Source organism: Neoarius graeffei, chromosome 6 (assembly GCF_027579695.1).
Source record: "Neoarius graeffei isolate fNeoGra1 chromosome 6, fNeoGra1.pri, whole genome shotgun sequence".
Classification (NCBI taxonomy): domain Eukaryota; kingdom Metazoa; phylum Chordata; class Actinopteri; order Siluriformes; family Ariidae; genus Neoarius; species Neoarius graeffei.
Genome location: NC_083574.1, coordinates 1,977,213 through 1,999,933, shown reverse-complemented (window position 1 = coordinate 1,999,933; position 22,721 = coordinate 1,977,213). Strand labels below are relative to the sequence as shown.

General features: G+C 43.0%; 1 protein-coding gene across 1 annotated transcript; it reads left to right on the top strand.

Annotated features, from left to right (window-relative positions):
- Window positions 1–1,246: 1,246 nt before the first annotated feature.
- LOC132887632 (snaclec coagulation factor IX/factor X-binding protein subunit A-like) lies at window positions 1,247–1,651 on the top strand. The gene has a single exon (XM_060923098.1). The coding sequence runs from the start codon at window positions 1,247–1,249 to the stop codon at window positions 1,649–1,651; it is 405 nt and encodes a 134-aa protein (XP_060779081.1).
- Window positions 1,652–22,721: the final 21,070 nt, after the last annotated feature.

Here is a 22,721-nt window from a genome sequence, read left to right as displayed (position 1 = left end):
AGGTCTGGACTGCAGCAGGTGTGTTCAGTTGAAAGCAAAGGTTGAAACATTTTGGAGATTCCTGCGACATCTTAAACCGTGAATTTGCATGCAACATAAACTTTCTTATGGAAATCAGTGTGCAAAATAACTTAATTTGAAAACAGGGTGAAATGTGACTTGTGTACTTTTACTGACACTCACACACATGTCCACCACCATCACCACTACGGCTACAAATAATGACAAGATTAAAGAAAGCAAGAATGCTTATTTTATTACCTCCGCCAACTTTGTTGGAGAAGTTTATGTTTTCGCCGCTGTTTGCTTTTCTTTTTCCAACGTAACTTAAAGAGTAGTGAACAGATTTGGATGAAATTTGGAGGAAAGTTGAGCCATGGGCCAAGGAACAATTGATTAGATTTTTATGCAGATCCAAAAACGTGGCTTGGTGGAAGTTTGTGCTTTACCAAGTGCCTTTGTAGTTTACAATAGCATTTAGAATAATTTTGATAAACTTTAAAACTAGAAGCACAATTTATGTAAGGAATAGAGACAGACTGGGTGGTGCAGACTGATGCGGTTCACCGTAATGTGGAGTTACAACCTGGAGCTTCCTCTGCGTTCCTGTAGCAACAGCTCATTCAGAGTGACTTGTGAATGATGGACATGAGTTAAAAAATGTGTGTAATCATTGATATTATTGAGTTTTCTGTAAGGAGACACTTATTTAACATTTATGGGAGGAGTTTCCAGTGTCAGCACTTTGGAACAGTCAGGCATAAATTTTCCTACCGTGCGTTCCTGTTGTGCAGTTTTGTTTACTTTGCTTTTGAATATGTTTTAAATTAATTATGTCACATGAACTATGTAAGAGTGAGAGTCGACACAAACGTCCCAAGGTGTGCTGTCGAGACGTACCACAGTCAGACGTCTCAGAGCAGAGATGAAATCACTAGTTTTTATTTTCTTGCTGGCGGTGGGTTGTGGTCTGGCTGTAGGTCTGACAAGAGAATATATTTTCATTCCTGATTCAACATGGTGGACTGGAGCTCAGTGGTACTGCCAAAAATACTACAAAGATCTGGCCACCATCACCACTATGGAGGAAAACAGTCGACTTTTACAATCTGGGCCCAGTGATTCAGAAAGTTGGATTGGACTGAACAGAAGATCAGGCACCTGGGAATGGTCTGATGGAGAACAGGCTTCTTTCCTGAGGTGGTATGGTGGCCCTACACTTGATTATCGTGCAGATTGTGCTCAAATGTCTAAGGAATATCCAGGTTTCTGGTCGAATTACTACTGTAGTAAAGAGAAGACATTCTACTGTTATCGGTTCCTGATCCTGGTGAAGGAGAACAAGACCTGGGAGGAGGCTCGGGAGTACTGCAGAACAAATTACACTGGTTTGGCCTCCGTGACCTCTGAGACGAGCCTGCGGCAGCTGGAACTAGAGACGATGCAGACGCAGACGGAGAGCGTGTGGACCGGCCTGCGCTTCATGAATGGACAATGGCTCTGGGTGAGCGGGGAGCAGCTGGGGAGCCTGGTCTCAATGCCTTCATGTCCAGCTCCATCTTACCGCTGTGGAGCTCTCAACAACATGACAAGAACCTTGAAGAACCTAAACTGCAATGAGAGACTGAACTTCGTCTGCTATTGGCAGTGAGTAAAGAAAAATTCAGAAATTATAATAAATCATGATTGGTTGTGAAATTTCAGAGATTTACAATCATAAATAAGTGCCAGTTTCTAAAATGTATGGTGTCTTACTGAGTTCTCTTTTTCTGGACAGGTGATTTTACACAAGTAGAAATCTCCTTCAGGAAGAATATATTCATCACTCATTATAATAATTTATTATTCATTATTTTTAACTTTCTTTACTAATAATTAATTGGGTTTTAAGTTTACGTTCTGATAGAGCAACTGCAGCTGAGCATATGAGAAGGATATTTATTGGTGAAAGGGTCAGATTTCATAATAATGTAGAAATTAGCACACATTATAAACTTTATTAGGCCATAATGATGCAGAATCCTGGACTCTGATTGGTCAGAAGGTGTTGATTAATTCTCTATAACAGCAGCTCTGACAGCAGTGCAGGTTTATATTAATGCTCTTGTTCTAATATGTTATTTCTATTGTAATGGCTCATTCACAGGGGCGTGTCTAGCAGATGCTCCACATAATATAAGGTTGATAATAAACAGATTAAATAACTCTCAGAATACACCTGAGAACTTCTTTAATTTGACTAAGAGGATTGTTAAATTCGAACTGAACTGTTTATCCACAACATCTTGTTCATAATTTGAATTGTGGAAATAATTTACATCAAAATATGATTTTTTAAAGTCGAGACTTGTGCATATTAAACAGAATATTTTACACGTAACGTTGGAGTTTTGTTGTCCATATTTTATAAAATATTATTTTCTGATTGTTCCATATTTATATAAAATAATGCTTCAGAGACCAATCCTCTTTCACAAAGTCATCAAATGAAACTCAGACTGATGAGTCAAACAATCGGTTCAAAAAATTTGCTGGTGGAAAATTGGGTTAATATTTTTGGAGGAAACTGTCAGTCAAAGGTTAAGTGAGTTGTGCTGTGTCTCCCTCTTCTGGACACTTGGTGTATTACAGCTGTGGGATTTGATGAGTTGATAATGAATCATATCAAGTACTGTACAGTATACTTCTCTCTGTATAATATCTGTGTTAATCTGCTTCTGCTTTAAGGTTATTTTAATTTTATTAACCTGCAATTTAACCAGAATCAGTTTTTGTTCAAAATGTCCATGAACTGAATCTCAAGAGAAGGTGGGTCATGCATCAAGACAACGACCCTAAGCACACAAGTCGTTCTACCAAAGAATGGTTAAAGAAGAATAAAGTGAATGTTTTGGAATGGCCAAGTCAAAGTCCTGACCTTAATCCAATGGAAATGTTGTGGAAGGACCTGAAGTGAGCAGTTCATGTGAGGAAACCCACCAACATCCCAGAGTTGAAGCTGTTCTGTACGGAGGAACGGGCTAAAATTCCTCCAAGCCGGTGTGCAGGACTGATCAACAGTTACCGCAAACGTTTAGTTGCAGTTATTGCTGCACAAGGGGGTCACACCAGATACTGAAAGCAAAGGTTCACATACTTTTGCCACTCACAGATATGTAATATTGGATCATTTTCCTCAATAAATAAATGACCAAGTATAATATTTTTGTCTCATTTGTTTAACTGAGTTCTCTTTATTTACTTTTAGGACTTGTGTGAAAATCTGATGATGTTTTAGGTCATATTTATGCAGAAATATAGAAAATTCTAAAGGGCTCACAAACTTTCAAGCATCACTGTACAGTATATACAGTGCTGAGCGTAAATGAGTGCACCCCCTTTGAAAAGTAACATTTTAAACAATATCTCAATAAACACAAACAATTTCCAAAATGTTGAAAAGACAAAGTTTAATACAACATCTGTTTAACTTATAACGTGAAAGTAAGGTTAATAATATAAACTTAGATTACACATTTTTTCAGTTTTACTCAAATTAGGGTGGTGCAAAAATGAGTACACCCCACAACAAAAACTACTACATCTAGTACTTTGTATGGCCTCCATGATTTTTAATGACAGCACCAAGTCTTCTAGGCATGGAATGAACAAGTTGGCGACATTTTGCAACATCAATCTTTTTCCATTCTTCAACAACGACCTCTTTTAGTGACTGGATGCTGGATGGAGAGTGATGCTCAACTTGTCTCTTCAGAATTCCCCACAGGTGTTCGATTGGGTTCAGATCCGGAGACATACTTGGCCACTGAATCACTTTCACCCTGTTCTTCTTCAGAAATCCAGCAGTGGCCTTAGATGTGTGTTTAGGATCATTGTCATGTTGGAAAAGTGCACAACGACCAAGGGCACGGAGTGATGGTAGCATCTTCTCTTTCAGTATAGAGCAATACATCTGTGAATTCATGATGCCATCAATGAAATGCAGCTCCCCGACACCAGCAGCACTCATGCAGCCCCACATAAGGACGCTGCCACCACCATGTTTCACTGTAGGCGCCAGGCATTTTTCTTTGTATTCCTCACCTTTGCGACGCCATACAGTTTTGAAGCCATCAGTTCCAAAAACATTTATCTTGGTCTCATCACTCCAGAGTGTAGAATCCCAGTAGTCTTTATCTTTGTCAGCATGGGCCCTGGCAAACTCTAGGCGGGCTTTTTTGTGCCTGGGCTTTAGGAGAGGCTTCTTTCGTGGACGGCATCCATGCATGCCATTCCTCTGCAGTGTACGCCGTATTGTGTTACGGGAAATAGTCACCCCAGTTTGGCTTTCTACTTCTTTAGATAACTGCAGTGAACTTGCATGCCAATTTTCTTCAACCCTTCTCATCAGAAGATGCTCCTGTTGAGGTGTTAACTTCTGTGGATGACCTGGACGTCTCTGTGAGATGGTTGCAGTTCCATCTTTCTTAAATTTTTGTACCACTTTTGCTACAGTATTCTGACTGATGAGTAAAGCTTTGCTGATCTTCTTGTAGCTTTCACCTTTGTGGTGTAAAGAAATTATTTTCTTTGGGGAATTCTGAAGAGACAAGTTGAGCATCACTCTCCATCCAGCATCCGGTCACTAAAAGAGGTCGTTGTTGAAGAATGGAAAAAGATTGATGTTGAAAAATGTCGCCAACTTGTTCATTCCATGCCTAGAAGACTTGGTGCCGTCATTAAAAATCATGGAGGCCATACAAAGTACTAGATGTAGTAGTTTTTGTTGTGGGGTGTACTCATTTTTGCACCACCCTAATTTGAGTAAAACTGAAAAATGTCTAATCTAAGTTATATTATTAACCTTACTTTCACGTTATAAGTTAAACAGATGTTATATTAAACTTTGTCTTGTCAACATTTTGGAAATTGTTTGTGTTCATTGAGATATTGTTTAAAATATTACTTTTCAAAGGGGGTGTACTCATTTACGCTCAGCACTGTGTTGCTCCTGCTTTAAGGTTATTTTAATTTTATTAACCTGTAATTTAACCAGAATCAATTCTTGTTAAAAATGGCAGCCTGGAGAGCAGAAAAAGTTGCCCGAGGTAAAACAATATCATAAGCACATTAGCATATCAGTGAGAAATAGGAATTATTCACAAAAGTAAACGCTTATGAATTATTAGATGTACAGGGTTATAAGTGTGGCTTTGTATGACTTCAAAATCAATATGTTAATATTTTCCAGGTGACTCATTTCAGACAGAACCTAATAAACTGGAAGCTGTACACTATCTGAGATTTCTGTGGAATCTGTATTGACACAAACACGCCACTAGATGGAGCTGTTTAATAACCCTGTCTGTCATCATAATGGGCAAAATCAAGTTTCAAATGTATTGTCATGTGTACAGTTCTACTATGAATAACAAACCGTTGCTATGGACACAGTTCTAATCACAGACTCTGGAGGATCACTTCCAATCATACAGGCCGGCTATTAGGACTTATGGACACTAGGGCAAAATTTTCCAAATGGAAAAAAGCAAACATTGATTGAAGAACTTACCACAAGGTGTTAAATCAAAACATCAAATCATGGGTAAAAAAATACATTTATTCTTCATCTAGCAAGTTCAATCTTGAGGGTTACATTAATCAAAGTATTGGTTAAACTGTGTGCAGAACTGAAATACTCGAGAGAGTACATGACTGTCAACTCTCAGCTGGTTATTAATTCTTTGTTTGATTTCGCTGCCCTCTAGTGGTTATGTGCGTAAAACTCTGAGAAATAGCTGAGGTTCTCATCAAGTCAAGTCAACTTTATTGTCAAATATGCTATACATGCTCGACATACAGCACAGATGAAATTTCAGTCCTCTCTGACCCACGGTGCAAACAGGCAATGCAATAAATAAAAATAAAAATAGAATAATTGAAAAAACAAACAATATAAACAGTATAAACACTCTAGATAAGAACTAGACGTAGACTAAACACTCACTCACACACACACACACACACACACACACACACGTAAATTGGTGCAAATAAACAAGCAGTCAAGGGCACTTGAGCAGGATAAACAAACTTGCAGCTGTTAAGGTGAGGTAGTGCGGAATAGTGCAAATGAGCGAGGTAAAGTGAGATGTGCGGTCCCTGAGTTCAGTGTGTTAATGAACGATGTATGTATGTATGTACGGTATGTACAGTGGGCCAAAAAAGTATTTAGTCAGCCACCAATTGTGCAAGTTCTCCCACTTAAAAAGATGAGAGAGGCCTGTAATTTTCATCATAGGTACACTTCAACTATGAGAGACAGAATGGGGGGAAAGAATCCAGGAAATCACATTGTAGGATTTTTAATGAATTAATTGGTAAATTCCTTGGTAAAATAAGTATTTGGTTACCTACAAACAAGCAAGATTTCTGGCTCTCACAGACCTGTAACTTCTTCCTTAAGAGGCTCCTCTGTCCTCCACTCGTTACCTGTATTAATGGCACCTGTTTGAACTCGTTATCAGTATAAAAGACACCTTTCCACAACCTCAAACAGTCACACTCCAAACTCCACTATGGCCAAGACCAAAGAGCTGTCAAAGGACACCAGAAACAAAATTGTAGACCTGCACCAGGCTGGGAAGACTGAATCTGCAATAGGTAAGCAGCTTGGTGTGAAGAAATCAAATGTGGGAGCAATTATTAGAAAATGGAAGACATACAAGACCACTGATAATCTCCCTCGATCTGGGGCTCCACACAAGATCTCACCCCATGGGGTCAAAATGATCACAAGAACGGTGAGCAAAAATCCCAGAACCACACGGGGGGACCTAGTGAATGACCTGCAGAGAGCTGGGACCAAAGTAACAAAGGCTACCATCAGTAACACACTACGCCACCAGGGACTCAAATCCTGCAGTGCCAGACGTGTCCCCCTGCTTAAGCCAGTACATGTCCAGGCCCGTCTGAAGTTTGCTAGAGAGCATTTGGATGATCCAGAAGAGGATTGGGAGAATGTCATATGGTCAGATGAAACCAAAATAGAACTTTTTTGGTAAAAACTCAAGTTGTCGTGTTTGGAGGAGAAAGAATGCTGAGTTGCATCCAAAGAACACCATACCTACTGTGAAGCATGGGGGTGGAAACATCATGCTTTGGGGCTGTTTTTCTGCAAAGGGACCAGGACGACTGATCCATGTAAAGGAAAGAATGAATGGGGCCATGTATCGTGAGATTTTGAGTGAAAACCTCCTTCCATCAGCAAGGGCATTGAAGATGAAACGTGGCTGGGTCTTTCAGCATGACAATGATCCCAAACACACCGCCCGGGCAACAAAGGAGTGGCTTCGTAAGAAGCATTTCAAGGTCCTGGAGTGGCCTAGCCAGTCTCCAGATCTTAACCCCATAGAAAATCTTTGGAGGGAGTTGAAAGTCCGTGTTGCCCAGCGACAGCCCCAAAACATCACTGCTCTAGAGGAGATCTGCATGGAGGAATGGGCCAAAATACCAGCAACAGTGTGTGAAAACCTTGTGAAGATTTACAGAAAACGTTTGACCTCTGTCATTGCCAACAAAGGGTATATAACAAAGTATTGAGATGAACTTTTGTTATTGACCAAATACTTATTTTCCACCATAATTTGCAAATAAATTCTTTAAAAATCAGACAATGTGATTTTCTGGATTTTTTTTCTCATTTTGTCTCTCATAGTTGAGGTATATTTACGATGAAACTTACAGGCCTCTCTCATCTTTTTAAGTGGGAGAACTTGCACAATTGGTGACTGACTAAATACTTTTTTGCCCCACTGTATGTGTGTGTGTGTGTGTTTGGGGGGGAACTGTGAGGGTGACATGATGTCAGATGCTGAAGGGGGGGCAGGGGGGTGTGCGGGCAGAATCTGTGGCAGGGGGCAGAGGGGGGAGGAGGGGCAGAACAGGGAGGGAGTTGAGCCTCCTGACCGCCTGGTGAAAGAAACTGTTCTTGAGCCTGCTGGTTTTGGCCCGGAGACTCTGCAGTCTCCTCCCCGATGGCAGCAGACTGAAGAGGCTGTGAGATGGGTGGGTGGGGTCATCTGCAATCCTGATGGCTTTGCGGGTGAGGCGGGAGTTATAAATATCCATTAGAGAAGGGAGAGAGACACCAATGATCCTCTCAGCTGCTCTCACGATGCACTGCAGAGTCTTGCAGCAGGACACGGTGCAGGCGCCGTACCACACGGTGGTGCAGCTGGTCAGGATGTTCTCGATGGTGCCTCTGTAGAAAGTGTGCATGATGGGGGCCGGGGCTCTTGCTCTCCTCAGTTTGCGGAGGAAGTACAGACGCTGTTGGGCTTTTTTGGCCAGTGATGCGGTGTTGTTGCTCCAGGACAGGTCTTCAGAGATGTGCACACCCAGAAACTTGGTGCTGCTCACCCTCTCCACTGCAGCACCATCGATAGATAGTGGAGCATGCTGGGTGTGCTCTCTCCTGAAGTCCACAACAAACTCCTTCATCTTCTCCACATTCAGACGGAGATTGTTGTCCTTGCACCACATGGCCAAGCGGCTCACCTCACTCCTGTAGATTGTCTCATCGCCATTGTTGATGAGACCCACCACAGTCGTGTCATCCGCAAACTTAATGAAGAGATTTGAGCTGGATGTTGGTGTGCAGTCGTGGGTCAGCAGAGTGAAGAGGAGGGGGCTCAGCACACATCCTTGGGGGGCCCCCGTGTTCAGTGTGATGATGCTGGAGGAGTTGCTGCCGACCCGTACAGCCTGTGGTCTCCCTGTCAGGAAGTCCAGCAGCCAATTGCACAGGGAGGTGTTGAGTCCCAGCTGGTCCAGTTTATGAATGAGCTGCCGTGGAATGATTGTGTTGAATGCTGAGCTAAAGTCTATGAACAGCATTCTGACATACGAGTCTTTTGTCTCCAGGTGGGTGAGGGCTGAGTGGAGGGCAGTGGAGATGGCGTCATCGGTCGAACGGTTGGACTGATATGCAAACTGGAAAGGGTCCAGGGCAGGGGGGAGGGCAGACTTGATATGCTGCATGACTAGCCGCTCAAAGCACTTCATGAGGATGGGAGTGAGTGCAACAGGGCGGTAGTCATTGAAGCAGGAGGTAGACGGCTTCTTCGGGGCCGGGATGATGGTGGTGGTTTTGAGGCACGTGGGGACAACAGCCTGGCTCAACGAGATGTTGAAGATGTCTGTAAAGACATCTGTGAGCTCCTCGGCACAGTCTCTCAGGACACGACCAGGAATGTTATCAGGACCCGGGGCTTTTCGTGCATTTGTCTTCCTGAGAGCTCTCCTCACACTGTCTGGGGACAGCGTCAACACCTGGTTGCTGGGAGGTGGTGGGGTCTTCTGTGCCGTGGTGCTGTTGTCTGCCTCAAAGCTAGCGAAGAAGTCGTTCAACTGATTCAGCAGAGACGTGGAGTTGTCACAGGTCTGCGTCGAGGGCTTGTAGTCTGTGATGGTCTGAATCCCCCGCCACAGGTTCCTGGTGTCTCTGCTGTCATTGAAATGGTCAGCAATGTGCCTGGAATACTGTCTCTTGGCCACCCTGATGCCTCGTGACAGATTGGCCCTAGCTGTCCTCAGGCCCACCTCGTCCCCAGCTCTGAAGGCGGCGTTCCGAGCCCACAGGAGCCTATGGACTTCCCCTGTCAGCCATGACTTCTGATTGGCCCGAATGGAGATGGTTCTGGTGACCGTAACGTCGTCCATGCACTTCCTCATGTAGGCAGTGATGGTCTCCGTGTACTCCTGGAGATCTGTGATGTTGCTGTAGGTGGCCACCTGTCTGAACATGCTCCAGTCAGTGGTGGAAAAACAGTCCTGGAGTGCCTCTGAGGACCCTTCTGGCCACACACGTATCTGTTTTGTAGCTGGTTTGGTGACTTTAACCAGCGGCCTGTATGCTGGCATTAGCATAACAGTGGAGTGATCTGAGGCCCCAAGGTGGGGGAGGAGTAGGGCTTTGTAGGCATCTTTATGCATGGTATAAACATTGTCCAGAGTATTGTTTCCACGTGTGGGAAAGTTGATATGTCCATAGAGTTTTGGAAACACGCTTTTGGGGTTTGCATGGTTGAAATCCCCAGCCAGGATGAGGAAAGCATCTGGGTGGGCTGTCTGCTGCTCACTGATGTGCTGATAGAGTTCATTCAGTGCTTCACTCCTGTTGTTATTGGAGCCGGGAGGGATGTATAATGCTACCAGCAATATGGCTGTAAATTCCCTCGGCAGGTAGAATGGCCGGCACTTAATAATCATAAACTCCACCAGTGGTGAGCAGTGTTTGCAGACCACAACAGCATCACAGCACCAGGCATCACTGATGTAAACACAGAGTCCTCTGCCGCGAGTCTTCCCCCCCTCGACTAGCGCTCTGTCTGACCGATAGCATGTTAGCCGTGTTTGAGTTCATCTTATTAGATTAAATAAAACAAAACAAACAAACAACCCCCCCACACACACAACTTTGCAAACACAATGCAGTGGAGATGAGTTCTCACCTTTTGCACTGAAAACTCGATGGCCGTTTTTTCCAAAACAAACTGAAATGTGACTCATCTGACCACAGCCCACATTCCACTGTCTTTCAGTCCATCTGAGATGAGTTCAGGCCCAGAGAAATCAGTGGTGTTTCTGTATAGAATTGATGAATGGCTTCCTCCTTATGTAATACAGTTTCAGGTTACATTTCTGGATGCAGCGGCAGACTGTGTTAATTGAGAACGGTTTTCTGAAGTCCTCCCGAGCCCATGTGGCTAAATTTGTCACAACAGCATAACGGTTTCTCAGGCAGTGCTACCTGAGGGCTCGAAGGTCATGCCCATTCAACAGTGGTTTCTGACCTCACCTTTTATACATTGAGATGTCTCAGAATTCCCTGAATCTTTTCGTAATATAATGGACTGTAGATATTGAAAGACCTAAAATCTTGCATTGAGAAATGTTCATTTTGAATTGACTAACCCAGATAGCAAAAGGGCGTTGATTCGACGGGGAATCATCGGCATGTTCTTCGACCATACGCTGTCGAATCATCGTGGATCACCGGCGTTGATTCAACACCGCTTTGCTCATACGAGTTTGCGTTGAAACGACGTTGAAAAGTGGATGGTGGCCGACAGAGAATAGACCCCCTTTCACCCTTTATTCAACTACGGATTTCGGTCGATTTATAGTTTAATTTTCGGCGATGATTCATCCAACTTTACTTCCTGTTTTATGTACAACAGGAAGGCTACAAATTAAGCAAAACAGGCTAAATTAAACTAGCTAACAATAAAGCATCGGGGCTCTTGCCTAGGATGAACACACACATGCATACTTCAACCATGAAAGTGAAACTTAATTTATATCAATGTGCGTAGGCTACGTCCTGTTTAATGTACAACAGGATATAAAAATGCATGCAACAATGCACCTCTCCTAATGTTTGTCAAGCTATCTAATGAGGCATAACTTTTAACATTTATAAGGAACAGAACACACTTGAACAAGTTCTTAGAAACATTTTATGATTTATTTATAAATTTATAATTGTGGCCTATTCCTCCTGCGGCGCAGACACCTGTACATGGAAACAGAAAAACATAACCAAAATTAATTTGATGCAGCATTGATAAAGAAAGTCAGCAGTAGGCTATGGGTTTCTAAATGCCACCCTACCTCACGTCTCCTCATCCCTCCCTCTCTCTCTGGCGCATACTTAAGCCACTTCTTGATTGCGTCACTAAAAGTAGCGTGTGTGCTCCCTGGCAGCTGCTTTTGTAGAGCATCTGAAAGAAAAAGAACAAAACAACATTGAGACTTTGCATGGTGATAATTGTTAAAGTTTGAGTTGTTAAGACTATGCACGTCACACTCTAGTGGTAGGTGACAAGTAATGGTACTAGTACAGAAAATATATGTAAAAATCAGAAACCATAGATGTGAATCTTGTGACAATTTAAACGGGATTAAAAAAAAAAAACATTTTAATTTCCCCATTGACACAAAGCGGAAATAGAAATGCCACTACCGGACCGTTCGTCACTCAGTCAGCCTCCCTGGACTTGCCTGCACACCTGCTTTTTCTGAGTAAGGCGCCTGGTGAGTTTCTTAATCCTTTTTAATCCTTTGCATCTTTCACAATATGTTTGTCGTTGTCGTTATAATCGTAATGTTACAGTTAGTGAAGGAGTTATCAAAGAACATTTAGAAGTAGTGTGCAAGTACTTGTGACAGCTTACTATTTTACCCTCTTTTATAGCTTTGTGCACATGCATAACCTACCAAACAGGACATCATGGATCTTGGTGTCCTTAAACGCAGTTTTTCCCCCTTTCCAGCCCAGTTAAATTGGCTGGCCAAGCTATTTGACCAGGAGGCTACGCAGCATCCGCCTCACTGTGACCCCTACGTCGGTTCCTCCACAAAGGGCTAAGGTAGACACCTGATAGAATAAAATGTAGCATGAAGACAATAATGAGACAATAATGAGGCTACACAAAAGAACAGGTCAGCTCAAAACGACATGCGACCTAGGCCTACATGCTCGATTTAAACGCTAAGTTTTCACACCAACGCTAAGTTTTCACTCCAACAAGACAACTACTTCGACTCGTTTTTCAATTGAATAATGCATCTGCATTGTTGTTGTTTCAAATGGATACTAGTTGAGGGAAATTTCTCCAACGCGTGATATGACTGAAGTTCATCATAACTTCTTAAACTGCTTGAAATTGTATTCGAAATTCCCTTTATTAATAGTGACTGAATAATGGTACGTACCAGATGTCCAGGGATGAATGAAAATGTAGCGTGGTCCAGTGTTTTTCTCAATGTTGTTTCAATGGTCCAAGCGTAACAGCAGGCCGATCCACAAGAGAGTCGCGATCCAACCGAGTGGTGTGGGAGTTTCACGTGCACCCAGGTATATAACGAAAATGACGTCATCCAGTAAACAGCAGTGGTAATCGCACTGCATTATGGGACAGTGTGGGGCATCCAATGACATATCGCTATGTATACGTACTGGCCCTTTTTTATATCATGCCTTGAAATGAAAGTCAGTACAACAGAGATGAGAGACACCGGGTATGAAAGTAACACCAGGATAAGTTGTAACACCACCATTCCCACCAGTTAGGTATAAGATGCAGGTTTTGTAACACTTTCAATCTTCTTAGAATTAATTTATGATTATCTTGGAAATGTTAAGTTATTTGCAAAAAAAACTTTCAAAGATAGAAGGTCAAATCCATTGCTGAGTTAAGAAAGTAAACTGGTTTTTGTTCTTTTTTTTATCATTTACTTATCATTATCACTTATATCATTTACTCGTATCAATGTGTAAGCAGGATAAGCCAAACAGTGGCAATTTCAGGCCCGTAGCCAGCATTGTGTGTGTGGGGGGGGTCTTTTTTCCCCAAAGGTGGACTTCATCTGGCCCCCTACTCCCGTACCCCCCAAATACACGAGCACACTTCAAATCTTCTAATTTAGACATTTTAAAAAATGTTCTACAACACTCTAGCCTAGTGATTTACCAGTAACAAAATAGACTTGAAGTATTCAGATCCGCTCTGCATAAAGCAGCTAAATCCTCTCTCTGTCTCCTGGCAGAAAGCTCCTTGGTTTGCTCCCCTTGTGTCTCAATCACAGCTGGTATTCTGTAGAAAGACTTCTTTTCACCTTTCCCATCAGCTTTGTTAGAACCCTAACACAGCACAAAAGTTTACCATTGTAGGTTTATGATGAACCAAGTGCCTCGTGGGTTCACATACCGCGCGCTGCCGTTATTTCCCCCTAATCACAAGTTTGTTGGTCTTCCAATGTGGCGCAGGGTTTGTTTACTTCCGGTTTCGGGTGACGTCAGTGAAAGGGGTCTAATGGGGGCATTACCACCACCCACTGGATTGGGGTGTAAAGCAGTCTGAACAAAACGTGTAAACATAAACATAGGAGAAATGAACCCGTTTTTCTAACTCGTCCTCACTTAGTCTACTTTTCTTTTTTGATTAGTCTGGATTTGATATTGTAAATTTAAATGTGAATCAATGTATATTCATCGGACATGAACAAATGAATAAATCTTGAGTAATCTTGAGGGGCATGTGTGTCCGGGGGGGATCGAACGAACCCTCCGATCCCCCCTGGCTACGGGCCAGAATTTATATTCTGAACAATTAGTTGCTCATCCTACCAATGTTGAAAACTGGCCGACAAAAGTGACGATGGTTCAACATCGTATATTCGACCTTCTCTGACGGTCGACAGATCAACCTTTACCCACGGTGATTCAACAGTGATAAATCAACCTTCTCCGACGGCGGAGAAATCGAAGTTTCACAGCGCCGTTTCAGCGTTGATTTTCTGACTTACGACGGAAACCGACCATTCTGACCAAGAATCGGCGCCGTTTCAACATCCCTCTGCTATCTGGGTAACAATCCTCTCACAAATTCTGACACAAAGCAGTGAACCACACCCCAGCCTTGCTTGCAAAGACTGAGCCTTTGGTGCTGCTCCTTTTAAACCCAATCATGTAACTTAGACTTAGACTTAAACAACCTTTATTGTCATTCAGTATGCAACAAGTGTATACAGAATGAAATTTCATTGCAATTTGGCTCAGCACAGACTTAAATATGAAGTGTCTCTCATCTCATCTCATTATCTCTAGCCGCTTTATCCTGTTCTACAGGGTCGCAGGCGAGCTGGAGCCTATCCCAGCTGACTATGGGCGAAAGGCGGGGTTCACCCTGGACAAGTCGCCAGGTCATCACAGGGCTGACACATAGACACAGACAACCATTCACACCTACGGTCAATTTACAGTCACCAGTTAACCTAACCTGCATGTCTTTGGACTGTGGGGGAAACCGGAGCACCCGGAGGAAACCCACGCAGACACGGGGAGAACATGCAAATTACATGCAGAAAGGCCCTCGCTGGCCATGGGGCTCGAACCCGGACCTTCTTGCTGTGAGGCGACAGCGCTAACCACTACACCACCGTGCCGCCCCAATATGAAGTGTATTAAATTAAATTAAATTATGCAGCAGCAAAAATATTATAAAGTGCAATAGTATAAAGTGACCTGTGGAATTACGAATGTTCAAGTTATAAATAGAAGTTTAGACTTTGGATTTGGAGTTCAGCAGTCTGGTGACCTGGGGGAAAAAAGCTGTTACAGAACCTGGTGGTCCTGCACCAAATGCTGCGGAACCTCTTTCCAGAGGCCAGAGGGGAGAACAGTTGAGAGTGAGGGTGTGAGGCGTCACTGATGATGTTTCTGGCTCGAGACATGCAGCACCTTGGTGCAATGTCCTGAATGGAGGGAAGAGAAGTCCCAATGATTTTCTCTGCTGTCCTCACCACTCTCCTCACAGACTTCCAGTCAGAGGCACTGCAGCCTCCACACCACACAGAGATGCAGCTGGTTAGAACACTCTCTATGGTGCCTCTGTAGAATGTAGTGAGGATGGGCGGGGGCAGGTGGGCTCTCCTCATCCTACGCAGGAAGTGCAGATGCTGCTGTGCCTTCTTGACCAGTGACGCGGTGTTCACAGACCAGGTGAAGTTGTCTGTGATGTGCACCCCCAGGAACTTGGTGCTATTGACCACCTCCACAGCCATGTTGTTGATGAGAAGTGGAGTGTGGCTGGGTTGGTTTTTCTTGAAGTCAACAATGAGCTCTTTAGTTTTGTCCATGTTCAGGATCAGGTTGTTTTCCCTGCACCAGCCCACCAGCTGCTCCACCTCCTCTCTATAGGCCAGGTCGTTATCATCCCTGATGAGGCCTACCACTGTTGTGTCATCTGCAAACTTCACAGTGTGGTTGCTGGTAACCCTGGGGACGCAGTCGTGTGTCATCAGAGTGAGCAGCAGAGGGCTCAGAACACAGCCCTGAGGGGAGCCTGTGCTGAGGGTGATGACACTGGAGGTGTTCTGTCCAACCCGCACTCACTGTGGTCTTTCAGTGAAGAAGTCTAGCAGCCAGTTGCACAGGGGGGTGCTGAAGCCCAGGGGACCCAGTTTGCTCACCAGATGCTGTGGAATGATAGTATTAAATGCTGAACTGAAGTCCAGGAACAGCATTCGCGTGAGTGTTCTCCTCCAGGTGTGCAAGGCTCAGGTGAAGAGCAGAGGAGATGGCGTCTTCAGTGGAGCGGTTTGGCTGGTAGGCAAACCGGAAGGAGTCGAATATGAGAGGGAGCATGGAGGTGATGTACTTCTTTACCAGCCTCTCAAAGCCTTCATCATAATGAGAGTGACTGTGATGGGCCGGTAGTCACTGAGTGATTTGATTTGAGGTTTTTTTGGCACTGGGATGATGGTGGCAGTCTTGAAACATGATGGGACTTTGGCTTGATCCAGTGAGGTGTTGAAAATGTCTGTTAGAACATGAGCCAGCTGGTCTGCACATTCCCTGAGCACCCGACCAGGAATATTATCGGGGCCTGGGGCCCGGGGCCTTCCGTGTGTTGACTCTCCTCAGAGTCCTTCACGCCTCTGCCTTTTCATCCTGATGGGGAACAGCTTTCACTGCAGGAGTGTTATTTAGTGCCTCAAACCTCCCAAAGAAGTTATTGAGTTCATTGAGGAAGTCCGCATCATCATCACACTCGGGAGGGGCTATCCTGTAGTTTGCGATAGCCCGTATGCCTTTCCACATATCCTTGGTGTTGGTGGTATCATGGAAAAAATCCTGGATTTTTTTAATGTGAGCACGCTTTGCTAATCTGATGGCATGGTTCAAGTTAGCTCTCTCTGTTCTCAGTGCCTTCTCGTCATCAGACTTGAAGGCTGAGTTCCGTGCCTTTAGCATTTGATATACTTCATAAGTCATCCAAGGCTTTTGGTTGGCCTGGGTGGTGATGCTTTTTATGTCATTGACGTCCTCCATGCATTTGTTGATGTAGGCTGACACAGACATGGCATACTCATCGATGTTGGTATGATCATTATAAGTGGCAGCTTCTTTGAACATGCCCCAGTCTGTGCACTCAAAACAGTCCTGTAGTGCCTCCATAGCCCCCTCAGACCACACCCTCACCTGCCTCACTGTAGGTTTTCCTCTGATCAGCAGGGGCTTATATGCAAGGATTAGCATAACGGATAAATGGTCAGAAGAGCTAATAGTGGGCCTGTTAAGCATAACAATTGTGCACAAAATGAAAAAAGCATGAAACTTTCAGGGTTTGTTCTTGAAGGCATAAGCTTTAATTTGAGACGTGGAGGCATTCTCAGTTTGACCTCTGGGGTCAGCTAGAGGTCATTGACCTCCATGATATCACATTTCTATGCATGAAATTAGAAAAGGCTGTATCTTAACATCTAAATGTGATGTAAATGTAAAATAAATGTGTTTTTCCATGTGCCTGGACATGAAAAAATCACATATAATACTGATATTCCTCTTAGGTGTAACTTCAGGGGTCAGGTAGAGGTCATTGACCTTTGAAATTTGAAGTTTCTATGCATGAAATTCTAGACGGGTGTATCTTAGGATCTAAATGTGATAGAAATGTGAAGTTAATGTGTATTTCCTTGTTTCTGACCATGAGAAACCCATTTTTGATAGTGATATTACTCTTACAGGTCATCTCTGGGGTCAGCTAGAGGTCACTGACCTCCAGCATAATGCATTTCTATGCATAAAATTAGAAACGGGTGTACCTCAGGTTCTAAATGTGATAGAAATGTAAACTAAATTTGTATTTCTATGATTCTGTACATGAGAAACCCATTTTTGATACTGCTATCATTCTGAGAGGTCAACATCATGGAGAACAGGCAAGGTTGGGAAACATCCCACATTTTGATAAATCTATATAAAAATCTCATGTGTTTTGGATTGTAAGAAACAATTCCATATGAATATGAACATGACAGAAATATACTTCAACTTGTCAGAAATTATAAACTTTAACTAATCAAAAACTTGAACTACAATCAAAACTCTAAATGCAGTGTAAACAGTTGAACAGGTTCCATAAAGAACATTTTAAAATCATTTATAGTATCTACATTTATTCTAAGGGCCTTGACCTTTGGGGATTACAATGTTGGCCTACAAATTGTAACTACAGAACACTGATTTAGTCGCTGCAGTCACCAGAGCATGTGCACAGTGCTGTGCACTTTAAGGCTGCCTTTTTACATCTACAGTGCCCAGTACAACCCTTTTTGCAACCACAGTGCACAAGTTCATAGCAAGCCTGTGAAGCTTCAGGGAGTGTTGTCCAAAGTGGCTGCCATCCAGCATTGGTGTCAATCCATCCCCAGTCTGATGGACTGGGCAAACATGGTTGAGAAACCAAAGCAAGGTTCCATATATTAGCCTGGTACATTGCTCTTTTTATGTGTTGCCTCAAAGCATCTTGTGTAGGGGGGATGTTTTCCAGTGATCTTGCCTCACTCTGAACCGCGGGAAAATAATGGGCTACACACAAAACATGAACATGAAAATTCCGTTGAATCTCTACCTCTGCTAGACTGACATATAGTTATTCCTGTGAATTTAGAATTGCCCTATCAATGTCCAACATTAAAATGACTGAAAATTAAACTACAATATACTGTATTCTTCAACTCTAGTGCAAATGAGAGCAAATGCTCCAAAACATTACTCACTTTGAAATTATCAATGGAAATGGGGCAACTGTGTTCAGCTTCTGACATAGTTTGTGACCACTGGAGATGTTTTACTTATCAGAAATGAGTTGTGTCATGTCCAGAAACATGGAATCATATATTTACTTTACATTTACAGTATTTCACATTTTAATCCAAAGATAGATTGTTTCTAATTTCATGCTTAGAAATGCATTATCGTGGAGGTCAGTGGCCTCTAGCTGACCTCAGAGGTGACTTATAAAAATGATATCAGTATTAGAAATTAGTTTATCATGGCCAGAAACATGGAAATACACATTTAGTTTACATTTCTATCACATTTAGAACCTAAGATACATCCGTTTCTAATTTCGTGCATAGATATGCATTATGCTGGAGGTCAGTGACCTCTAGCTGACCCCAGAGATGACCTGTAAGAGTAATACCAGTATTAAAAATGGGTTTCTCATGGTCAGAAACAAGGAAATACACATTAATTTCACATTTCTATCACATTTAGATCCTAAGATACACCCGTCTAGAATGTCATGCATAGAAACTTCAAATTTCAAAGGTCAATGACCTCTACCTGACCCCTGAAGTTACCCCTAAGAGGAATATCAGTATTATATATGATTTTTTCATGCCCAGTAACATGGAAAAACACATTTATTTTATATTTACATCACATTTAGGTGTTAAAATACAGCCTTTTCTAATTTCATGCATAGAAATGTGCCATCATGGAGGTCAATGACCTCTAGCTGACCCCAGAGGTCAAACTGAGAATGCCTCCACGTCTCAAATTAAAGCTTATGCCTTCAAGAACAAACTCTGAAAGTTTCATGCTTTTTTCATTTTGTGCACAATTCTTCTGATAATAAGAGCTTAACAGCCCCACTATAAGGTGGGGGCCGCTCTGAATGCACCCTTCATATTGGTGTAGGCCATGTCTAACGTGTTCACTCCCCTGGTTGCACAATCCACATGCTGGTGAAAATGAGGGAGAACTGTCTTCATGTTGGCCTGGTTAAAATCCCCAGCCACAATGAAAAAGCCGTCCATGTGAGCGGATTGCAGCTCACTGATGGTCCAGTAGAGAACACTCGTAGCCTCCTTTGTGTTAGTGCTGGGGGGCACGGACACAGCAGTGATGGAAACTAAAGTAAACTCCCTGGGCAGATAGAATGGTCTACAATTTACAGTCAGAGGCTCAATGTCCGGTGAGCAATGGCTCGAGACAAACTTCGCATTTTTACACCAACTGTTATTGATATAAATACACAAACCACCCCCTCGGGATTCACCGCTTATTGCACAGTTCCTGTCAGCACGAAATGTAACTATCCCCTCAATGCTAACAATCTTCCAAAATGGTGTTAATTGAATATACAATAAGCTTTTCAGTCTTATTTTTTCTCTGTCCAAACTTTTTTTGAGTGTGTTACAGGAATCAAATTCTACCTTTGTTTATTAAGTTGGTCAGTAAAACTACTGAAAATCTTTTCTTTGTACTTTTGTCAGTTAAATAAAGGTTCATGTGAATTAACAAATCACAGATTTTTGTTTTTATTGCATTTTGGAAAATATCCCAACTTTTCTGGAAATGGGGTTTGTAGTTTATTGATGGAAATGTATACAGGTAGTCGTCGACTTACGACCTATGTGACTTACGACCGATCGACTTTACGACCGTCTGGTTATGACTGGCAAGTGTTTCCCAGCTGAGCTAGCTGAGCGTACGACAGTTTCCACCCCAGCTCCCAGCAGCGCCTCTCGCAGTGTTGCCAGTTACTGCTGACGTTTTCCAGCCCAAAATATGTTCAAAACCCGCCAAAATGCACTTAAAACCGCCCAATCTGGCAACACTGGCCTCTCGCCGCGTACAACAGTTTCCGCCCCAGCTCCAGGCACATCTGCAGTCTCTCTCGCGCTCCCTCGTGCACTCCGTCATACAGTTTCTGCCCCAGCTCCTGGTTTATGAAACGAGCAAATGCTCCCGCCAGCCCGAGCGCTGCAACAGCTGATGATGACGTAGACGACCCACAACCAAGCACCAGTGATGCCAGCGGTCACTAAATTTTGTATTTTGCTGTGTTTTACATTTGTATTTTGGTATGTTTCAAACTAAAATGTTTTCTATTTTTCACACCTGTATTTCATATTTTTTGTTTTGCACATATTAAACAAATTGTACTGTACACAGTGTAGTATGCAGTGTTTGACTTAAACCAAATAATGAGCCAAGGTAATGAAATAAGAAAATGTTGATAAAATAAGACTTTAAGATGATTACAATATCATTACACATCACAATATACTTACGTTCATTTAACATAGGCCGACTTACGACCAGATCGGTTTACGACGGGTCAGTCGTAACCAAACGCAGTCGTAAGTCGACAACTACCTGTACTTCACTTTGATGTGACTGTGCTGCGTTTTGTATATAGTGCCTCTATCGTCTCTAGCATTGTGTTACAAAATTTGAATCGACACAAATTCTATGCTCCAATAAAGGGAAACACTTCTAAGAAATTTTTCTTGTGTTGCAGAGGGACAAGTGAAGAATGCTTAAGGGTTCTCGAGTGTGATTTATGTCAGACCTAGAGCTAGAGATGTTCCGGAAGCACTCTTACAGACTGCATTAGGTTCCTGTGTGCTGCATACTTTGGTCTGTATCTCCTGAACCAGCAGTTTGCGGTCAAAATTTTTCCCCAGGTTCTTTGGCACTTCACAGGGAAAAGTCTGCTCACTTCAGCTAATTTGTGTGACATGCAAAGATTCTTTACATTTAAACTTCAAACTTCAATGAGACTTTCAAATTTCAGAGACTCTTTCACAAAGAAACTAAAACAAAACTCAGAAAAAGATACAGATTTTTAACTAATACATCACTTGTAAACACACACTTCATCATTTTCCCTTCATATAATATAAATAAATATAAAATATTAATATTATGTGTATGTGGCAGCGGGGGCGTAGTCGAGTGTCGACTGTGAAAGGTGAGGAGGGCAGGGTGAACCAGCAGGTAACATGTGATGAGGTGCACCTGTGTCAAATTACTGGCTGTGTATTACTGTAATCTGTGTCTCTGTGTGTCTTTTAGGCAGTCAGAAATGAGAGAGAGAGAGCTGTGACACCCCCTCATGTGTGTTTGTTTGGTGAAGTGTCACTGAAAAGTGTATGAAAATAAAAGAACTCACTTGTTCTGAAGCCTGCTTCCCGTTCCTCTGTTTCCCAAAGCTAGAAAATTGTTACACTGGTGCCAAAACCCAGGACTGAGGAAAGAACACCGTCATGGGATCCGAACCAGTCCAAGAACTCCTCCAAATGCTCGCCGACGACCTTCAGTGCCAGCAGCATGCCCTCATCATGCTTTCCATCGACCTGGACCAGCACCTTCAGGATCTGCTTGAAGCCCAGGCAGAGGACCAGCAGGCGATACAGAGCTGGGTCCAGGCTGCTGGTGCTCCACCCAGAGTTCCTGTGGCCAGCGTGCCCATCCAGCTGGTGAAGATGGGGCAGCAGGACAACCCCGATGATGTGTGTCCAAAGGATTATTGCATGCTGAGGAAGGACAAGCTTGACCGAATTGGTGGTGGTGTTGCTATTTTATGAAGAGGGGCCTGGAAGATGGAGTGTCTAGAACAGTGGTTCTCAACCGGGGGGGTGCGCCCCCCTGGTGGGGCGTGGAGGTACTCCAGGGGGGTCGCGAGTAGGCTTCATGTATGGAGGAAAAAAAAAATCTGGGGCTAACAGGCTATAGTAGCTAAGCAGATGCAACACATTTACCCATGTCAAAATGCAGGACATTGGACTATTACATACAAATCAATACTATTATAAAATCTATCATCAATTTATCATAAAATCTTGTGTGTAGGTTATTTTAAGCCCGTGACGCGAACATGACGCAATGTCACGTGAGTGAGTCTGCATACCGTGGCCACCGTGTGAGTGCTTGCCACACACACACTAGTCTGGTTTCTTGCCGAGTTAACTCGTGCCGACTCTCGCTAGTCTACTATCATCAATCCATCGATACAGCGCAAAACCCAAACAGTCTTTTTAAAGACTACTACCCCACACTGTATTTTTGCTTTCCCCATTTCAGCTCTACCCAA